This window comes from Brachycentrus maculatus, unplaced genomic scaffold (assembly GCF_059751285.1).
Source record: "Brachycentrus maculatus isolate JH-2025_06_01 unplaced genomic scaffold, ASM5975128v1 h1tg000180l, whole genome shotgun sequence".
Taxonomy (NCBI): Eukaryota; Metazoa; Arthropoda; class Insecta; order Trichoptera; family Brachycentridae; genus Brachycentrus; species Brachycentrus maculatus.
In genome coordinates, this window is record NW_028280931.1 from 649,599 (window position 1) to 673,686 (window position 24,088).

Consider the following 24,088-nt stretch of genomic DNA (forward strand, 5'->3'; position numbering starts at 1 on the left):
ATAGTAGCAACTAACATCCCCCCGTTTTCAGTTGACACGTGTATTATTTACAATTCTGATTTATTCGTGAGAAGTTTGTGAAATCTGTACTCGTGATGGAATCGAATAGAAATATGGGATTCAATCACTGCCTATATTGTTCTCGAACAAATGTGTTTCGAGGGTTGACTCATTGTTAATCAGCACAAATAATACTGTTTATTGTTTTACGCTCAACAATGAGTGATAATATAATTCACGAGGTGTGGAACTTATCGCCAAGGACAAGCGAGGATGTGAGAGTAAACTTTACTGTCCAACAAATACATCTGTTGTATGGTATAATATTATACAAACGTATCTGTATAGTAATCAAAAGGGGAAATAACTACGCTACGAGTATATTATAACCGTGAAATTCATTGCTTTATTTTAATTTTTCATTTGGAAATTTACCGTGTGTAACTCCTTATTTTATTGTGAAAGCTGTGAGACTCTAAATTTTATTTATGAAAGCTTAAATATTTTCTTCATAAATTACTTTGTGCAAATACAATATTCTTTTTATAAAACGACTCACTAAGCAAGACTCACTAAACAGGTCGATAATTTAAATTATATTTTAAAAATATTGTACGAAAAAAAATCATTTTGACATCTAAACATGGGTGAAGAAGAAAATAGAATTCTGGAAATTTTCTGGGCTTACGATCTGTTATAGGCTGGTTTAAGACACTTTATACAGTGTAACATTCACCATTCTATCCATTATTGACAACCACACTACTATTTTTTTTAAACTCCTATGTATACTGACCCTTATATATTTTAATTCAGTGCCCATTGCACCATTGGTGTGCAGATAAAAGGGTTTGAAGATATATACTGACTAGACTTATTTTACGGGGCTTACGACGTTACCTGTCGTAAATCTCGCAAATGCCCAGCAAATGACTTGCATATTCTTCTTCATCTATGTTGAGATGTCAAAAAAATAAGTTGAGATGATCCAGATTTGTGGACAAGTATTTGGGCGCACTCAAAATTATGAAAATGTAACCTGGGTTTAAAGAAAATTAAGTTGCGTTCCATTGATTGCTGGCCCTAAAGTCCCAGGAGTGATCACAATGCTTTTATCGTAGTAGCTATTCAGTAATTTTGGTGGAAATCTAATAATACAAATAATAATAGTGATTATGTAAAGCACAAACAGTAAGATTTGTTCACAGCATCACCCGGGGCCAGGCAAACAGTTTAACAAATACGCTAAGCGTAATTCCGCTTAAACAATATTATATAACGAATAATAATATACATACTTATGCAAACTATTTGTTTTGAATAAGCGGAGTTATCAGGATATCAGCCGAAGTATAGTTAAACCAACAGGGCAGTTACATTATTCTGACAAATTTTTAAAGTAGATAAATAAAACTGTGAAGTTAAGTGGAAAAACAATTTGTAAAATTTTATTTTTTAGAATTGTGTAATTAGGAAAGGATTCAATGCTGAGATAAATGTATATTTAAAATAAAGGTATGTGTTAAGATGGTTTGGACATGTGGATCAAACGGGTGAAGAAAGGACAGTAAAACAAACTTACGAGGCAAATGTAATTGGAAATAAGAGCAGAGAAAAACTGAGGAAAATTTTAAATGATCAAATATGCGAATAATGTTTGCAAAGAAAATAGAACTATATTCGCATCTCACTCTTGCATTCTCGCACTGTGCAATTGCGATGAGCTCAAACCTCAATGTTCTCAGTCTTCCTCCGGTTAGCGGCACTCGACGGTAGCTTTTGAGCTTCCAACTAGAGTGTACCTATGATTGTTCCGTGAGCGTTGCCAGATGGTTTTTAAATGTTTTCAGCAAATAAATCATAATTATTTTAAAAAATTACTTCATTTATAATTAACTAAGGGGATAAGCTATGAATTTCCGTATTTTTTCGATTTAAAGTCGCTAATTTTTTATTGTGTAATGACTACCCAGCACCTAGACGTGCGTTTTTATTTTTGCACCGGAAGGGAAAAATATCAAGAAAAATACGACTGCCTAAAACGTCATGTGATTTATAAAGTGCGCAATTGTTTTCCTTACAAATAGGCAGAGGCATTAATCAAATCAGATGTGTTGTGGAAGCGTAGATTAGATTTTAATAATATATTTGAAATTTGCGAAGTAAGTTGTATCGTCACAAGTAAATAACATGTACCTAATTTAATATACCCTATCTCCCTTTGATCCAAACGAGATTCGCATCTCTTGTTTCCGCATATTGATGTTAATGTAATAATTTTAATACCGTGTTTAAATTTGGTGACAGTTCAACGACTCCCTTTACCTTAGATCAGTTGAGTGTGTACTCAAAATTTAATTTATATTCGGATTTCACCCGGCACTATGATTGATGTTCAACGGAGAACTATGTTAAAATGAAATAGCTTTTCGTTAGCGGTGCCCGAACAGCCATCGGAATACCTCCTTCGACAGAAAACAACAATATTTTTGTCTCCCTCCCTCCCTTGGCTTTCTGGGGCATCCCCGGATCTTAAAAACGTATTTGGCTCGATTATTTTCGGGGGGTAGTCGACAGTCATCCCTCGGAGGTTATGGGCCGTTAGCAAAATGAGTCTTGTACAAACCTGAAAGGCTTGACAGGCGAGATTAACAATATACAAGTCTCGACCTTAGTATTACAAGGTGCTTTTTTCGATTCCCATTATAAGACAATCTGGGCCCAGCGACGCTCTCCCCAGAGCGCAATTTTCGGTGATGTAATTTGTTAACATAGAACCTTTTCGCTCCCGGATCGCGCAGTAGCAGAGCTATTGTTACACAAGTAAATGCTATTTACATAATGTTTTTGAGGAAAAACATCCTTTCAGTTTGCCGAATGCCGAGCGATATTTCGCCCATTGTACAAGGAATGATGTTTAGATTTTTTAACTTGATTTTCGTGATGGGCAAACATATTTCAGGCGAGACGATGAGTAGGAAAATTTCGTTTTCGTTCGTTAACTTTGTAAGCACCCAATCATGTTCTTCTACTCGAACCTCATTTAATACTATTTATCAAGTTTGGTTTGATGGATTATTCTTTACATTTCTACGGTATTATTCGTGGTGGCAGAAATCATAACATATCAATTGAACAATAAAATACCACGATTAAGATGGATAAAATGACATATTTGAAAACGAAGAAATATTTCATTCATTCAAACACTTATCCGCATCCCAATGATCCATAGGGCACTGTATCATATAAACGCAGTGTTATCTTGATCGTAAACATATGAAGGAAAGGTGATCAGCCCTCCGCTTCAGGTACCAGTTCAGGGTAATATTGAATAAATATTACAGTGAAAAATCAATAATATTTATTTGACCCCCCAGGAAATTGAACCCGAGACCTCCAGAACGGAAGCCGAGCGTGCTGACCATAACACTACGGAGGCGGACAAATATGCATTTTTAAAATTATACCATGCCAAAATTATGCCACGAAGAAATATACATTTTTTTCAATTGTACGTGGTAAATACTATATTACTTTTTCTAAAAATAAATCGGGTTTTGATTTGTTTTTAAAACATGTTACGGTGTTTGAAAATGATGCGGAATGTATCAAAATACGTTCTACAATAAATGGATTTTAAGAAACAGTGGTATATACCAGATATAATTCAAATTTAAAATTTACTCATATTATTGCAAGGTTACTGCGAAATCAATTAGTGAATATGTTCTGCTTTTCCAAACCCTTATCTGCACCCAATAGTGCATTGGGCACTCCATCGTATTCTCGCAGTGTTATCTTGCGCTTCAGACACCAGTCTAGGGGAATATAAAATAAATATTAGAGTGTAAAACCACTAATATTTATTTCCACCACCCCCCCCCCTTGGGAATCAAACCCTGAACAGCAGCTTAACACGCCAACCATTACACCACGGAGGCGGACGAAATATATGTTACCAAATGTAAAACGTGAATTATGCTGAACGGATAACATTTTTTAGAGTATGTACTAACTAAGCCAACTCGAGAAACTCCTAAACATTACATTCGTTTTATATTTGTATGCGATGGTACATACCATGAAATTAAGGAAGCGTAACCACATATTGTCCGCCTCCATAGTGTAATGGTTAGCGCGTTTAGCTACCGTGCTGGAGGTCCTGGGTTCGATTCCCAGAGGGGGTCCAATAAATAAAAGTGATTTTTCACTCTAATATTCATTCAATATTACCCTGTACTGGTACCTGAAGTAGAGGGCTGATCACCTTTCCTTCATGTGTTAACGTTCAAGATATTCTGCGTTTTTGTGATGCAGTGCCCTATGCACCATCGGGTGCGGATGAGGGTTAGAAGAACCACATATTTTTTCTTTATCTAAAAAATATTTATATATACAGATTTCTTATCTGATTATTTCGACATTATGGAATACGTGATAAGGCTCATTAATCATAAATATGTATATGATCATTTATCCAAATGACATCTTATGAAAAATTCAAAGCACTCGATCAAAATTTCTTTTAAATAATCTGACAAAGATAGATAGATACATATATTATAATTTAGTAAATTTACCTTCTTTGTTTATATTTTTTTTTAAATACCTCCATATTATATCCTTACTTAATTCGACATCTTTTTCGGGAATGTTTTATTTTGATCCTTTAAACAAGAATCTTTGTTTTAAATTGACATATTTTATTTTTAGATACATATCTTTGATAAATAATTTCATATAAACACAAATAATAAAAATTTAATACGTGTACATATATTTAATTAAAAAGTTATGTTTATCCATAAAACATGTATTGAAATATGATAACTCATACAAATGTATGCTATTCTTTGGAGGACTATTTATTAATTTTAATAATCAATTTACATATAAACGTTTTCTAATTGTTTTATTATTTTTGCATTTAAAAACAAAGGTAAAAATTAAGTTTGGTGTAATGAGAAAAAAAAATATATTTTTTTTTTAATTTATCAATTTGTTATATTTATTTATAATAAAAACGATATTTAAATATTTAATTATTTAGAATGAATATCTCATTTTAGATACATTGGCTTTAAACGATAAGTATTTCCGCATTAGCAAACCTACAGTTTACGTTTCCGTGTTTATTTATGTATAAAACTAACTAACTAACCATCACGCCGTTTCCCCACAGGGGTAGGCAGAGAGAATAGAGCGCCACACCACTCTGTCCTTGCAAACATTCTTCGCCTCTTCCACGTTCATGCATCTCCTCATACATACCCGCCGATTGTTACGACTCCTAACCTGACCACTTTCAAGTATTTTGCATACCTGATCGTGCCATGTTTTTCTCCTCTGCTTCTTTTCCCACTAACATTCGCCTCATAAATTTGTTGTTTTTTATGTATATATATATATATATATATATATATATATATATATATATATATATATATATATATATATATATATATATATATATATATATATATATATATAAATAAATATATATAAATATATTTATTTATCCATTGAAACAACGACGATTTCCACTCCAGTATCAATGGCAAGGTTTTCAGGATAAAATAGCTAATTCGAAATAAACAAAGTGTTAAAGAGAATTAATTACGCCAGATTTAAGGTGCACGCCGGCAGTGGCTGGGGGCCCTACTTAGACGCGAGAAAACTGAGGGGTTAATTGATTGCCACATGAAAGTTTAACACTTTGAAATATTGCCGCCTCTCTGGTCTGCGCCCCTGGAATTTATACTCGCCTCACAGATATAAATTTAACTGCCTTAAGGGCTGCGTTAGATGCCCCACACAAGGCGGGTCGCCGCGCTCTGTTCCGTGCCTTATCGCGACCTGCTGTCAAAGGTGACGTTATAATTCAAAGATAATCCCACTCGTACATTCAACAAATTCATAGAGAAATTCGTTTTGATAATATTAATTCTCAAAAACAGATGAAAAAAATTAACTTCCCATTATTATTACAGGTACTTTAACTAAGGTTCTGCTGGTGTCCGGATAATCGATCTATATTAATTGTAATAAACGTCATGTATTAGTGAAATAAGGAACAAAATAGGTTTGGCTAAATATGCGTTATATTAAAATCCATTTTTATTTAAGTTCTGCTTGGTACTATTTCTTAAGCGTAAGTAAAACTTAAATAAAAAAGGGATAGATATTACAAAAAAAAATGCCGAATCAATTTATGAAACAAAAACTTGGACTATCGGACAGGTGGAGGCGTTTAAGATGTGGTGCCATAGACATAGTGCGTTTGTGATGCGCATGTTGGAGACTCATTGGTCGCAACATCTTGGGAACACTAGATTTATATTTAGCTGGGCTGGAGAGTCTAGATTCTTCATTTATGAAGTAGCATAATAGCAAGCCAAATGGATAGGCCATAATATAAGACATCCTGGCCTGCTTCTTACGACTGCGGAAGGCATGTGAGAAGGCATAGTACAGGCATAGTACAGAAGGCATGTACAGAGGATGACCGAGTTTAACCGACATGGATCAAATTATCTCTTATATGCGTTAAAGCGGGTACGCCGAGATGAAGAGACGAGTGGACCATGAAAGAAGCAAACCAAGAAGAAGAAGAGATGATTCTCATTAGAACATGACCAGCAATATATCGTAGTCATACAGCAGAAAGTGACCAAGTGCATTTTTTAAAAAAAACCTGATAATTGAGACTATTTGATATCTTACTAGCTTAATATTGCCCTAAAAAATCCCAAAGCGATTTTAAACTTTGAAGTATAATATGTTGACTTGTTAAAAATGACTAACTGCATTAATGTTTATTTTCTTGCCAAGCAAAAGTGACTTAAATGGCCCTCCTGAACATTTACGTTTTGTAAGTTGGTCACTTTTTCCTGTACGACTACGATATGACATCTTGTTTGAATTGATGAGTAAAGAAAAAATATATGTGTAAAAATAAAATACCGCAATTGCTAAAATACCTCGAACCACACCGCGACACAAACAGTGAAACCCCTAGTCTGGTGAGGTCTAACCACCCTCCGTACTCGATAGCGTGAGATTTATTTTCTCTCTACAGTAGCGTGTTTGTTTATGCGCCCAGCGGGGTTTCCTTTTATCAACTCCCCAAGGTATGCAATTTTAGTACACGAAAAAAATGGGCCATTTCTGATATTTCTTTTAATAAAAATATTTTAATGGAGACATTTTTCTCCTTGTATGTATTTATGTTTGACATTAACAAACATACATAACTGGGAAATGTCTAGTTTTCATAAATTTCATGTTTTTTTCTGATTTTTTTTAAACAACGGGTGGTGAACTGAATCGAAGCGTCTACAAGAGGATACAAAAATGTGTATCGGGGACTATTTTCGGATACTAGCTATAAATCCTCATCAGAGATCGATAGAAAAAAGTGTGACAGAACCCTCTTACTACTAATAAAGATACTTATATTGATACTTTCCCTTTCATAGATAATAATCACAAATATAACAAAAATAACGTAGAAATGCTAAAAATTATTAATATGAAATTTCAGAAACTGCAACATTTTAAAACAATAGAATTTCATAAAAATTTAAATTTAAATAAACCCATTATTGACAATATGACTTAAATTCACATACGGTTTTTGATTAAAAAAAATACCATGAATGTATTAAGTACACATATCCAAATTTATATAATAAATGCGTTTAAATACGAAAGATTGTAATCAATTTTTTTTCATGATACCCAAAAGAGACGAATAAGTATTTTGTAGACGAAAATATAAAAATTTTCTTATATAGTTTATTACTAGGCAAAAAATGACAATGATGAAAGCTATATTAAATTGGTATCATCAAATGCCAACGTTTTTTTTTCTTCTTCGTATTAATTTTAGTTATTTAGCTTCTAGTAAGTAAAAGCACCTTAATTTACCTAATGCCATACGATGCCTCTATATTTCGTGAGATAAATGGTCCTTTGTCTAGAAGGGTAGACATTATAACGTCTTTGTTTATGATACGTCTGTTAAATAAAATGAGTCAAGTGGAAGTACTCGTGTAATAGAGAGAGCTTATTAAATACTTACACGTTCATATTTCTTTTTCGTACATATATTAATTAAAAGAACAAAATTATCCATATAATTTTACAAAACAACAACTACATAGGTTTTTTTCCCTTTAATATTATTTTATCATCAAACTGAATGAAAAGTTTAATAATAATAAAAAATATCGAAAAAAACATAATACACGTAGCATGTATTTTTATTTACAACATTAGTGTTGTAAATAAATTATCTGGTCAAATTAAAAGCTTAAATAATAAATGTGAAAATGATATTTTCTGGCGTTTCTCATGTGTGTGATTATAATCCAGGATTCGGACCTCACATACTAATAAAAGAGTTTCTGCTGAATAAAAAGCTTCTTTTCATCTCACCAATAGATGTCTCTTGTGAAGTTCTAGTGATTCAAGAACAGTGTTTCAAAATTTGTTCATATATATAGAACTTCCAAGAATTTGAGTATTGTGGCTATCAATAATGGGTAGGATTGGTGAAGTGATCACTTAAACCAGCCTATGACGGTCGTCAGTCCCATAAATGCCCAGACTTCCATATTCTTCTTCATCTTTGATGAGATGTCAAAAAATAAAATGTATTTTTATATCAAAAGTACAGTTGTGTCAGTTTTTTACCTCTCAAAATAAACTAAAACACGAAATATATTATTTCGAGAAATAAAAATACTTTGTGTTCTGATCCACTCATATTTTTATTTAACCAACTAGTTTCGGCAACAACCTGTTGCCCTCTTCAGGGTTACATTTATTACTAAATATATATATAAAAAGAAACAGTGTACAAGTTGTTGGGTTTTAAAACCCAGGGCAAATAAAAATGTGAGTGGATCAGAACACAAAGTATTTTTATTTCTCGAAATAATATATCAATATGATCCACAAAGTTAATACTTTCAATATTCAAAACATAAAACATGAAAGAAATTTAAAATAGTTATTTAGTGTTTTGGTCGTTATTACTAGATTTTTTGCTGATTCTGTCCTGTTTTCAGAACAATGCAAGCCTACTGGGGGAGTTTTGCAAGGAAGAAGTCCCCCGACTATGCGACCATACTCTTCTAAGCAACAGCACTCGCTCCACGAGACCATGCTCTTTGCAAGAAAGCTACGTCACCACTGGACCTGAGATGACAATAGAACAGGTAAAGCGATTCATCTCTTCTGTATAAATATTTTTTATTTATATTTGATATATTATCCTAATTTTTATTATTATTAAAAGCGTCTCAAGGTGAGGTGAAGCATCTATCTTTTTTTTTCATAAGAAAAAATATGGTAGTCTGAGCATCTCAGGGCTACGCATTGGCTAGCTTAAATGGTAACTATACAAGTATATGTATGTACACTTGAATAAGGGAGGGTCAAATAAATCAAAATTATTTTTTTACTCTAATATTTACTAAACCTTGGACTGGTACCTAAAGTAGAAGACGTTTCCTTAATGCATTATAACGATCAAGATAACACTGCGTTTATGTGATGCAGTGCCCTATGCACCATCGGGTGTGGATAAGGGTTTAATACTATTAACCTTTATCTGCACCCAAAGGTGTTTAGGGCACTGCATCGTATCGATGCAGCGTTATCTTGATCGTTAGTTACATGAAGGCAAGGTGGTCACTCCTGCGCTTCGGGGGTCAGTCCAGAGTGATACTTAATAAATATTTTAATGTTAAATCACTAATATTTATATTCAACCGCCCTGGGAATTGAACCCGAAACATCCAGAATGATAACTAAAACACGCTAACTATTACACCACGGAGGCGGACAGGGTGCAGGGTTGAATAAATCAATGAAATTATTATTGTGTAACTTTCCCCATTCTGTCCATTAATAAACATATTACACCCGTATTAAATTTATTTTTTATACTTGTATATATAAATTTATAGTGATTTTTAAACAAAGTTACATTTTAATTATAAAATGGAAAATCAAAAAATATAAGTAAAAAAAAAAAACTTAATTAAAAAATAATATTTACTTAATTGTTAAGAGAAATGTTGTTATTTAAGTAACAATAAATTCAGCATAAAAGTAGTTTATCAAAATAATAATAATATATGGCCTATTATTACAAAATATTGTCTGAAAGGCGCTTTGTTTTTCACGTTTCTGTGAAAAACATAGCGCCTTTCTTATACACAATACTACATCTTTAGCTATCTACTATATAATTACTTTACTCTTGTCTACATGCAAGATCTTTATAGAATTTATATGTGCCGCCTACTTTCAAAATCCACCAAATCCAATTTTATAAGACTTTAAAATATATACTATTTCGGAATGCCAATTGTAGGTTTTATTGATTTAAATATTTATATACTTGAAAATCCTTCTGAAAAATACTTTAACACGGCGTTGTATTTCAAATTCGGCTATATTCATGAAACTTGCTTTCTGACCCATATCGGCCAATCAGAGAGCGGATATATGGTTAGTCAAAATTAAGATGACGTCATTATCGGTTTGTGTCTCGTGTTTTTTTTAATACTGAATGATTTTCTAAAAAAATGGGTAAATTCTCTATTTCATAACATTTTATCTAAAGGTAGACAAATTTTTAAAATTAAAAATATTATCCGGATATTTTGTATTTTTTTGAAAAATCGTCTTACATGGATCTGGCGGATTTTGAAAGTAGGCGACACATACATTACTCTCTATAGAAAAAGGGATAAAAGGAATATTGAGGAAAGAAGACTTTCAATTTAATAGTGGAATTCTAATTTTACGTTAATTATAAGGATAAGACATATGAAATATATGAGGTATATTCAGTTGTGATTGAAATAAGTTGTATTTTTAATGTAATACCTATCTAAACTAATTAATATTCAAGTCAATTCAAGACATTTCAAAGGAAATCAAATATTAGAGTAGCATCATAATATTATTTGGTTATGATATTTATATTATTTAAATATATCGATCATACTTTATTTAATAGTATAACCTTATATGTATGTAGTTCCTCAATCAATACTTAGTCTATTATTAAAGCATCGAGTCAGATATTCCGCGCAAAAGGTTTCGCCAAGTCGAAAATACGCCGTTCTTTGGATAGTTTCACGGAACATATCGGTTCCCAGAATACAAATGTACTTTCACACGTTAATGTCTTATGAAAATTTCAGTTAACCGCTTCAGGTCATTCTCTCCTGGTGGAGCTTGGGCTGAGTTACTTAATAATTCACTAAGAAAGTGAATTTTTGATAAGGGTAGGAATATTACACAGTCCCCCATCTGTCACTGGTGATGCTGCTTGATAGATGATCAGGCTAATGGAAGCCGCAGAATATTGGCTAGATGTACCCACGCTGTACCAGTTCGGCTATATGGTTTCTACATCATTAAGCTGTTCCCTACTTTAGGAAAATTAATGTCAAGATTGTTGGCTATACTACTTTAAGTATAAACTTTAGGTGCTACAAGATCTTCGTAAACTGATTTCTCTTTAATTTTTCAATGTAGGTGCTTAAGTGTAATGAAATCAATTCTAAAATTATTTTTGAAGTATTTCAGTTAAATAAACTGAAATTATTGAAAAAGTTTTTATGAATGTTTCTTTTTAAATAGATACATTACATAATAAAAATAGTTTTGGAATAATGTCGATTTCGGATAAAATATGGAATTAAGTATCTATAATTTTTTTGTCATTTACTATATAAGCTATTTGCACGCAGTAGTTTCACATAATGATAATAAATTGGAACTTGTAAATTTTATAAAAAAATATATTCAACTCTTTTTTATTTATTTATTAAACATTCTTTAAAAATAGATTAAGATTTTTTTATATAATTTTTTAATGGTAATGATAATCATATGCTTTTTATCTCTTTCACAGGTTCTTCGGCAAGGATCGGCTCTTTATCCTATACTCTTCGTTATTCGGTACGAGTTTGTCGATATCAGTCAACAAGGGCAAGCAATACGCGGGTCGCAGAGTCTATGTGACAGGGTTTTCAAGTCCACTCCTGGTGGCCAAACGTCTGGAAGGTTCCAGTCACCGAAAAGCATTTTCTTCTACGGCAGAGGCGGGTCACAAAACATGAGCTGCATCCTCAGATTCGAAGCCGGAATAGGAGAAAGAATCAAGTTAACATTTACCAAAACAGTTTTTGGAAACAAAGAATGTTATTCGTACAAAGATACTAGAACGGGAAGATGGAAGTGTGATCGATCATATATGAGGTATCAAGGAAATTACCCGTTATTACATGGTTTTGCTGAACTAAAAATCACCGAATTCCCTTGGCCAGGAATCGCCTTACCTCGCGATTGCATATGCACCAACATGACCGAGCCTACTTTCATCCAAACCCTTACAGCATCAGTTGTAGAAGTGAATTTAACCATTACGATGATGAACATAACGGAAGATTTCAATGATTTTGGATTTGAAGGAGAATATCAATTCCTACCCGTTAATTCAGCCGATGAAAGTGTATGCGCTCCATCGTGGGGCGAAAAGAGACTTAAAGGCTCCAGTGGTGAAATATCTTTGAAAAACTCCCAATACGATGATTCACCCCTATCAGAGATATTGGACACAAATATAGTATCGGAAAGTGTACGGTCTGACGATCTTGCTGTTGAAAGTTGCACCCACCAACCTTGGCTGATTGAGCCCGTCGACTCTAACATGAACTACATTTACATGAAAATCAAAGGATTCGAAGTCAATCAAATTTCGGCCTCCGTGTGCCCGACTTCCAATCGCATCCTCGTTTACTACGCCCTCGAGACATACTCCCCTAAAGAAATCTGCCCGATGCCCAGTATCGGGTACGACAAGGCTAACTTCGAACTCCAAACGGTGGAATTGTTTTCCAAGGGCTGGAAGTTGAAGGGAGATCAGTCCGACTCGGAGTTAATTTTGGAACCGAACTCGAGAAGTTTCGTCGTGGAGTTTGTACAAAGAGAAGCGGGGAAGTACACGGTCAAGTGGATGGAGGTGTCCAAGAGACAAGCTCCAGGCGGTTCCAGTTCTTCCTACATCTCGTCTTCTATTGCTTCCATGCCGAATGTCTTACAAGATTGTCCCTACAGGTAATTTAAAAAATATATAAGAACAATAATTTATGAAACACTCTCCTTACCATCCATTGTTTACTTTGTGTAATACCCCTTTTTAAGCACTAATTTGTGACTACCGTTTCTGAAAATCATTCCATCATCAGGTCATTAAAATTAAACTTAAATTGTTTTATTACAACAAAGTTATCAATCGTTTTAATATAATAATAATAATAAAACCCTTATCCGCACCCCAATGGTGCATAGGGCACTGCGTCATATAAATGCAGTGTTATCTTGATCGTTTACACATGAAGGAAAGGTGATCAGCCCTCCGCTTCAGGTACCAGTCCAGGGTAATGTTGAATAAATATGACAGTGAAAAAATCACTGATATTTATTTTACCCCCCTTGGGAATCGAACCCGCGACCTTCAGAACGGTAGCCGAGCGTGCTGACAATTACACTACGGAGGCGGACAAAATATCCTTTTAATATACAAAATAAATAGTCATTTTGTTTTTCAGCATCAAATTCTACTTTTTTTTATTAGTATTCTAATTAAAAATTTATTTTGTTGGCCATTGATGTCACCGACGAAGTTAAATGCATTAAATCTTTTCAATTGAAGCATAAAAACAACTTTGTGTAGTTTCAATCATAGGTAAAATTGTGAATTTTTAACTCAAGTTTTACTCAGTAAATACCACTTTTTCTTTCAATTTATTGTGACGCGTGTTTCGGATACATTCTGCACTATTTTCAAGCACGGTACGAAAATGATGACTTAAATGAAGAAAAATTATTGAAATTACCGTATTTGAAAATAATACGGAATGCAACGAAACATGTATCATAATAGATTTTAATAAATAGTGGTATTAACTCTGTAAAACTTAAAAATGGATACATTTTATCACAAAGTGACTGCCGAATCAATTAATAAAAAAAATTAATGTTACGAAGCGTATAAAGTGATTACTAAAACCAGCCAACGATTTTACATCTATTGTTGATAAGATTTCCATAATAAAATACTTGGTAGATAAGAAAAATAAGTTTCATATTCTTTATTTTTAACAATGCGTAGATCTCTAACTCAAAATGTATGTATCTAGATGTTTATCTATTTTTATTACATCAAATCATGCCCCATAAAGATACAACGCCATTTTTGTGTATCAGTTTCTCGAATGAAAATCAGTATTTATTGAAACGTTCCGTTATAAAATAACGAGGCTGAAAAATATTTCATTGCCTTTAAAATAAATATTTTTGTTGGCACACAGTATCGGCAAATTGACATGCGTGTTAAAAGGCAAATGGCTATAGTGGGTATGCACGTAGATCCATAAACATGAAGACGAGAGCTTTGCTATATCTTACGTCTTCAATGAAATATTTTTATAGACATATTTATAAAAAAAATATTTTTCGAAGTTTTGTCAATCGCTATCCCTTTTCGTACAAAGCGAGACGAACTGTTTTTGTTAAATGCTATTAAAAAGTTGTTAACAATTTTTTTTTCTCACAAACCATATATGCGGGTAGGTACCTAAAGTTTTAAAAACGGATACAGAAATGTGTTGAGAGCTAATATATTCAAATATTTCGAATTAATCATGTTTTACGTTGCATAGCGACTGGACTATAACTTCTTATTATCCTCATTCGCACCCAATGGTGCATAGAGCACTGCATCAAATTCATGCGATATTGATTTAATCGTTAATTATATAATGGCAAGGTGATCAACCTAACGCTTCGGCTACCAGTTAAGGGTAATATTTAATAAATATTAAAGTAAAAAAAAACACATTTTTAATTTACCATTTTTGATATCTAAATATAGATAAAGAAGAATGTTTATGTCCAGATATGTGAACAAGTATTGGGACACACTCAAAATATTGTGAATAATATAATAACTGGTCTTGTTACAAGCTATACATAAAATAAAATTAAATCATGTTTTCAGGCGTTTCCCAGTATGTAAATATAGAGAAAACCCAGATTTGTGAACAAGTATCTACTTGTACACACTCAAAATTATGTGAGCATATGTATTTTAAGTCCTCTGGAAATCGAACCCGATACCTCCAACATGATAGACAAATGCGGTAACCACTACACTATGGAGGCGGACTATAATAATATTGATAATTACAATAATGGACAACATATATAGCGCCAGTTTCGTGGAAATCAACTCAAGGGCTTTAAAATTTAAGAAATTTTAATTTGTAAAATGACCAACGTAAACTACTATAACAGCACTTTTTTCTTCAATGGAGGGTAGAAATAGAAAAATTCAAGTCACAAGTACCGGTTATTACAAGTACCGGTATGCAACCTCAGATGCTCAATCCAACGCTGTTTCGGTATTTTAATATGACGCAGAATGCATAAAAACACGTGTCGTTATAGATTTTAAGAAATGGTGGTATATACCAAGTAAAACTTTGATTTAAAAAAAAAACTCTCAACATTAAAACGGTTCAAAAAGAGGAGGATGAAAAATAAAATATACTGATGTTTATTCTAAAAAGTGATTAATTATTATAGATTAAAATAAATTGCTATTTTGTGTATATAAGATTAATTTTATTCGATTCAAGTTGAATAAAATCCTAAAATGAAAAATCGGATCAAACGTTTTTAATTTCATTTCAAACTCTTCATGTAAGTCTAAGATCGCAAGAGATTTTATTTCCTGTTTTCTAGAACCAATCAAATTTTATTTCCCAGAGACCTTCCGATATCCCCGACCAATTAATTTCTCATTTTTCTTTCCTCTTCTTGACCTACTTCCGATAAGATATCCGATTTAATATCAGTAATATAATGTAGTAAGAACGATTGCACTCAAACATATGTATGTTTTTGCACTTAAAGTATCATTTTGTTGCAATGAATTACTAGAATTCTGATCAAATATACTACATATGGGTGGACCATCCATCACATTCATATGTCGCTCACTCCTTTCAAGAACGTCATAAATCAAAAAACATGATTTTTCAGGAGATCGTTTTTAATGTTTAAAAATATAACACAATGTATTAAAATTAAATATCAAGCCACTTATAGAAGTTTTTATAGTGCAACACATCTTTTTAGGTAAAACATGAAGGTTTTTTGTCCATTTGAAAAATATTTAATATATTTAAAAAAATAATTAAACAATACCTTTTCTTCAAAATGCAAAAACAACATTTTTTTCCCTGTAGCGGGTAAATATTAAGTTAAAAATATGCCACTTTTTCTGGGATATAGTACATTTTCTGGGTATTACAAAAACATGCACAACTGAAAATTGACGATTTTTGATTTATGACGTTCTTGAAAGGAGTGAGCGATGTATGTTTTTTTTTTAATTCTTAAGTTAGCTTATATTATCATTAATTGATTCGGCAGTCACTTTGTGGTAAAATCTATCCATTTTTAATTAATGTTTTACTTAGTAAATACCACTATTTCTTAAAATCTACTGTGACACGTGTTTCGATGCATTCCGCATCATTACGGTGTTTGAAAATTGACACAGTAGATTTTAAGAAATAGTGGTATTTACTAAGTAAAACATTTATTAAAAAAAGCTTATATCACATTTAATACAAACTATTTTTTACACTTAACCCGTTGTACCACTAATAAAGAAAACACAATTTGTTGATAAAATACACTATTTAAATTTGACACATTTTTTTTACAACAACATTAAGACTAGATTACACACAAAATAAAAATGGTGAAATATGAAAGGATATACCATATATGTGTTGTTCGTAAGCTAGATCATTATGTCTTGAATGTTTTTCGCAGATACTTTGTAAATTGTCATCCTCAGGGTTTATGTACTAATTCTAAAACATTGAAATACTCATCGGTTAGGCTATAGTTAATTACTCTTGCGATACCAAAAACTTCCACGCACTCCGTACAATACATGAAAATGTGATATAAAAAATGTGATTAAAAAAACGGGAAAAAACTCCTAAATGTTGCTTTTATTGAGCGTTGCGCAGCGAATACGTTCACTCCAAACGACAACTTGTGAGCTACAAATTAATCAGTATGACTCATCCCCAGGTAGTTTTGGAAGAGTAAGTTCAGTTTAGAGTTGTGAAAGTTTTTGTCATTCAGTTTCAATGTTAAAAAAATCACTTCAATGAAAAAACCGGTGATTCGCCATTTTGTGTTGCAATGGGTTAGTTTACATCATATGTATAATATATTTACATCTTCTTACAGTATACAAAACATTTTTCTTAAATTCTTTCTTAGACTCTTTTCGTTCTTCATTTAGTTCAGAACACTTTGAGTGTGTCCATATATTTCACAAATCTGGTTTTCTCCACTTACGGGTTATTTTTAAATTTTGACATCTCAACATACAAAGATAAAGAAGAATTTGGAAGTCTGGGTATTTACAGGGCTTATGACCTGGCAAAGGCTTGTAAGCGATCACTTTACACACGTGCAACATTCTACCCTTAATTGATAACCACACTACTCAAGTTCTTAAAAAAATCATATCGTCGTCGTTTTATCGGCTCCGCTTTATGCAAAGTAAATCAAGTCGATATATCGATTTTCAGCACTCTTACGGTTAAAAAGCTGGCATATTTTTATGCTACGTGTGTCAACATCTGTTTTTCTCTTGTTAAAATTATAATTAGGTACCTCCCTTAATAATACAGTGTAATGTTATAAAGAACATAAATATTTCGAACAGTATGTTTTTCCCGCCGATTCAACTCGAACACGATCGCCAATTCTCTTTTCCCGCCAATACTCTACAGCTTAATCTGCGAGCCATAAAAATGGCGCGCGCTTGAACCAAGGAACGTGTTATTTATTTTTCATTTACCCGCCGACTCCCGCAAAAGTGGGAGATTACAAAAAGCGGATTAAAATTATCGATATTGCACAGACTGTTTTGCATTCCGCAGATGATAAATGGCGACGTGTTTTTCTTTTCACTCCGGGGGTATGTGAAATTGGCGGGAAAAATCATTTGTGTTTTTAAAAAAAATTGGAGCCTGATTCGATTTTAGTGAGATTCTCAAAGACCCAAAGTCGAAGTATTATAACGGTTCATTACCGCCATCTATCGATAAAATTAAATATAAGAATAGCTTCTTGGTTTTTTTAAATATAATATTTTTGAGTGCAATCTTCAGTCATCCGTAAAAACTGTCACTATTCATTTGTATTATATATATTCATTTTATTATCTTTGATGAAAAAAAAATACATTAATTTTGTATTCGTTGACACTAACTAACAAGCTACCATTCAACTTATATCTTGTAGAGGTAAAAAGTATGATAGAACGCCAATCTTCAAGTCTTTATTTGGAAACATATTATTGTTATTTATTTATTTTTTTGGATACAAATCGCTTAGAAAATATATCATATTTTGTCCACCTACATAGTGTTACAGTTAGCGCATTTGTCTACCATGCTAAAAGTCCCTGGTTCGTTTCATACATATCTATGAATATATATATATATATATATATATATATATATATATATATATATATATATATATATATATATATATATATATATATATATATATATATATATATATATATATATATATATATATATATATATATATATATATATATATATATATATATATATATATGAAGCAAAAATTACGCTTTAAGGGTTCCACGGCCGACAAAAGTTTAAAACTCCCTGCATCAGGAGATAATATTTGAGTAAAAAACAAAACAATATTTTATATCCTTTAAAAATACACAGCCAGGTAAAAAGTCACAGAAATTATCCCAATTGACGGCTGCGAGCGTGCAGGAAGTCCTTTATGTATTTTTACAAACCTCCTTCCTCTATTTCCTTCCCGCTTGTACTCTCGAATAAAAACGATACGCCCGGGGCGGGAACTACGCGAAAAAGGCCGATCACAATTAGAGCTAAAAATGGGTGGCTCACGAGAAAAAAAAACGAATTTTCACTTCGCGACGGTGAAAAATGTCGCGACGGGCCATTAAGTTGATGAGTTTATTTCTACCTCACACCCCTACACTACGCCCACGTGACAATTCGACTCACCCTACAAGAATCTTTCAGAAACTTCGCGATACAAACACCCTTAAATAAAACATCTGAATAATGACTGAATTTATTTTTAAAAGAATTCGTTCATTCATTCAAACCTTTATCCGCACCTCAATGGTGCGTAGCGCACAGCATTACATAAACGCAGTGTTATCTTGATCGTTAACACACGAAGGTAAGGTGATCAGCCCTCCGCTTAAGGTATCAGTCCAGGGTAATATTAAATAAATATTAGAGTGAAAAAATCACTTATATTTATTTGACCCCCCCTGGGAATCGAACCCGGGACCTCCAGAACGGTAGCCGAGCGTGCTGACCATTACACTACGGAGGCTATCGTTATTTTTGCCACTTGAGTTTTATTATAGACATCATTCAGGTCTGTATAATAACTAAAATATAAAATTGTTCTATAAATAAGGAGAGGGGAAAGTAAGGGGATTTATATGATATTACCCTGGACCTGCAGGGTGAGACTGATCATCGTTTCTTCATATAATTAAATATCAATTAAATATTTCATAAATTTATGCAGTACCTTATGCACCATCGGGTGCAAATGAGAGTAAGAAGAAAATGAAGAAACAAAGGAACGTGAGTCAAAATTACGATTAGCCATTGTCATATTTTTAACAAAAAGTTTTCATAAAACAGTCTAAATTATTAAATTATATCCAATGACATTAAGCAAGGTGATCCAGGACTAAAGAAAATATTAAAATATTTGTTTCAACTTGATGAAAGATTTTTTTTTACTTTAATTTTATCCTGTATATGACACAAAATAAATTAAAGCCCGAAATTTACTAATTGAATATTATTCTTAATTATTTTTGTGTCGGGAGATTTGATTACAATTTTGCTGGGAAAACATTTTCTTGAGAAGATTATTTTCTTCTCTCGTCTCTATAGCGGAAAAAGATACAACATGTATTAAGATCGTGTAACTTAAATTGAAATTTCTACCTTTATTTCGTTCGTCCCTTATATTTCCCGCGTCTAATGTAATTACATAAAGTAAGGTTTATCCTATTTTTGAAGGTTTTTATCGGGACCTTTTACCCCGCGTAGAAAGGGAAGCGAAAACACATTGAGGTTTATTTTTACTTACAGAATTTTCATCATGGTTTTAATTCCATTTATTATACCAACCGTAAAACGACCTTATAACATTACTTCGGCAAGATAAGGTTAAATGGATTAAGACATTTTGATTATTCCGATGAAATAAGAAAACGCCAGTAAATTCTTCTTTAATTTACTGCGACGCGAGAAACATTAAATTGAATTACCTAAAAAAATCCTTTCATGTTTATTCCGAGTATATTAGAACGAAAATTTTTTACAAATTCTTAAGTTCATAAGAATAAGAACAGTTCTTAAGAATTGTTTAACGATGAATATTGAGACTTTGATATGTTCTAATCGTTATTATTTTATTCAAACCCTTATCCGCACCCCAATGGTGCATAGGGCACTGCATTATATAAACACAGTGTTATCTTGATCGTTAACACGGAGGAAAGGTGATCAGCCCTCCGCTTCAGGAACTATTAGAGTGAAAAAATCACTTATATTTATTTGACGCCCCCTGGGAATCGAACCCGGGACCTCCAGAACGGTAGCCGAGCGTGCTGACCATTACACTACGGAGGCTATCGTTATTATTAGCGCTCAGATACTTCAAAACTTAATATTGTATTTTTTCCGTTGACTTTTCTTAAAAATAATATATATCTTCAATGTATTGTTCAATTATTTGTTAAAAACTAATAAACATTGAGCCGGATAGATTGAATATATGAAACGTAAATACGGTGAATGATGTGATTTATCTTGACCAAAAAAGTATATTTTTAATTAAAATTTTACTTGGTAATTACTTATATTTCTTCAAATCTGTTATGACACGCGTTTCGATCCATTGAACATCATTATCAAACATCTTATTATGGTAATTGATGCTAATTGCTAATTGATAATTAAATGCCATATGCATCGAAACACGATTCACATTATACTATAAGAAAAAGTGACATTAAATAAGTAAAATTTTGATTTTAATGTATAAATGTTACCACAAAGTGACTGCCAAATCATTTAATTAAAATTATTTTTTTCATTTAATATTTTACGTAAGCTTTAATCTTTCCCCCTTTCTTCTCTTCCATCCCTCCCCTAGTCCTTTTTAATGTATGTATGTGCCAATAAATTGAAGAAAAAAATATATTTTATAATTGGGCCAGTACAAGTGCTCGTTGTGTAATTAGGTTAAATACTTTTACAGATTTGTTATATTACCTGACTAAATAAAATCAAACATGCAATTTATACAAATATTTGCAAATATTCATAAAGTCTCCCAAAACTCAGTAATATTTTATTATATATTTGTAATTTTTTTTAATGTTTGTGTTAACTAATTGAATAAAATGTATCTTATAATTTGGCCAGCATCAATATTTTTTATGTGATCACTTTTTGTGCATATGACTTAATTGAACTGATTTATTAATGTATCCAATTAAATAAAATAAAACGTACAATTTCAATAAATATTTCTTTGAAAAACTCCCAAAACTCTTTCGATATTTTACTGTATTTATATGAATTGACCATTTCAATATTTCTTGTCCATCAAATTAATATATCATTTATTTATTCCAGATGCCCAGAGCTCAACGCTTGTATATCGGCTACCCTTTGGTGTGACGGAGTCAACCACTGCCCATCCGGTTATGACGAAGAAGACTCGAACTGCGCCTTCCAATTCGGCATTCCGTTCCTCTACATCCTCATAGGCGCCGGCGCCTTCTGTCTTCTCATTATACCGATCATATTCACAATGTGCATCCGCTTCTGTCAGCACAAGCACAGGGAGAAGAAGAAGATCAAAGCGCAGATGGAAGCCAACTCGAGCGCGAACAACCACCTGCACGTCAATCACATGCATTCTAACGGAACTGGCATCGGACGCTACCCCATCCCGACTCCGGACACTTACGTGGCTAACGAGCCTAATTACACCACTACGCAGAAGTACGCGACAATAGACAAGTACAGCATGGGATCAAAGTATTCAACAGCTGAGAGATACGGCCTCAACGACGCTAGGTACAACATCGCAGACAACAGATACGATCCCCATTCGGATGAGAGGTACATGAAGGACGCGTCGGATCCGAGATACGGGGGGACGCTAGGAAGGTACGGGAGCCATCACAATAATACGGGATCTAGATACGGCAGTTCCAAAGGAGTATACGTCCCATCTACCGAAGACATGTACATAGAAGGGAAAGACAGCTTTTGTTGACAAGAACTCGAGATGGTGGAAACCACAGTTTAGCGTGACGAATGCCGTACTGTTATTTTACGCGTTCTTAAGGCATCGTTTCATTCGTCAGTGCGCGGTTTTCACTCCATTTGTAATTTAAAAAATCGACTGATTTTTGTATGTAAAATAGCAATAACTTAAATTGTTTTAGTTGATTAAGAAAAATGGTCATTATTTTAATAGACGCTCCCGCGTGTGATTCCTGGGATTAAAGGCAATATTTGTGTATGATAATTTTTAGACTTTTTGTACAGAAATAATAATGTCGATATGAATCCGTTAAGTGAAACCTGTCTTAGCAATATTTTAAATGAAATGTACATTTTTGTAATTAACTACTTTTAACGATTATACAATTTTAAGACTCTTAAAATGTTGTGAATAGATAATAACACGTATAAGACAATTTTAAAACAATTTTATCCGATTTTTTAAAAATATTTTATTTTACACGTTAATTTTTTTGTTAATGTAAAATGAAAAAATATCCAAATTTAAATTTTATTACGTTCTATTACTATCTACTATTGTACATAAACTATACGAATATATTATAAAGTTATACAATCATACGTGTAAGAATTTCCCCTGCATCTAGATTTTTTTTATCATAACCGATTCATGTTTTTCTAGATCATATATTAAATTATTGAAAAACAATTTATATTTTAATATTATTTTCTACTAATTTTACAATTGTTTATTTACACCATCTTTCACAAGTTTATTTCAGTGATATTTTATTAAAATTGTATAGTATCAAAAATATCAGTAATCTTCAGTGTAATATAAAATTGATTATTATTCGATTTTTTGTGCATTCGTTACCCGAGACAAATCTTGGATATTTTAATTTCAGTATTAATAAACATAAAAAATAATTAATCATACTAAGTGTTTTATTTGCCATTTTCATAACCAAACACTATTAATTTACAAGCTGAAAACTGAAGAAAAGTTTATTTTTATTTAAGTAAAATTATAATTTAGCCATCAATAATATTTTTATTTATTTATCAGAATCCTTCGAATTCTTCTTTTGAGGATAATTTCATTTCAGTAAAGTATAATTAATATATTTTTGAAAATACTTATAAATAATAATACGGAAATCATTCATGAAATGATAACATAAAAAAAACGGTGCAGAATATTTAACATTTCAAATTTTGACGTTGTGTTTTTTAAATATATATATTTTTAATTCCGATTTTAAATTCTATTTATCATGAAACAACACTTATTTTGAAGCACAAATAAACTCATGTACCCGGATTTGGAGTTATTGAAGATTATTAAAGAGACGTTTCATGGTTCTTCGACCGAAATTTTGAACCCATAAATATGGATTTACGACTAGTATATTATATTACTGTAAGTAAAGATACAGTTTACATTTAAATTACTATAAGTAAATAGTAAGCATTTAAGCGTTACAGTTAACTTGAAGTGCAGGAGTTCACCTTGCCTTCATGTAAGTAACGATCAAGATAACACTGCATCGCTACGATGCAATACCCTATGCACCATTGGGTGC

General features: G+C 32.3%; 1 protein-coding gene across 1 annotated transcript in view; it reads left to right on the forward strand.

Moving 5' to 3' along the window:
• Window positions 1–23,322, forward strand: part of LOC148307969 (uncharacterized) — a 416,767-nt gene extending 393,445 nt beyond the window's left edge. Inside the window, exons 10-12 of the mRNA XM_088262474.1 lie at window positions 9,078–9,227; window positions 11,945–13,149; window positions 21,882–23,322. Coding sequence (XP_088118600.1) covers window positions 9,078–9,227; window positions 11,945–13,149; window positions 21,882–22,530 — 2,004 coding nt within the window. The 3' untranslated portion in view covers window positions 22,531–23,322. The remainder of the gene's footprint in view (window positions 1–9,077; window positions 9,228–11,944; window positions 13,150–21,881) is intronic.
• The last annotated feature ends 766 nt before the right edge of the window (window positions 23,323–24,088 follow it).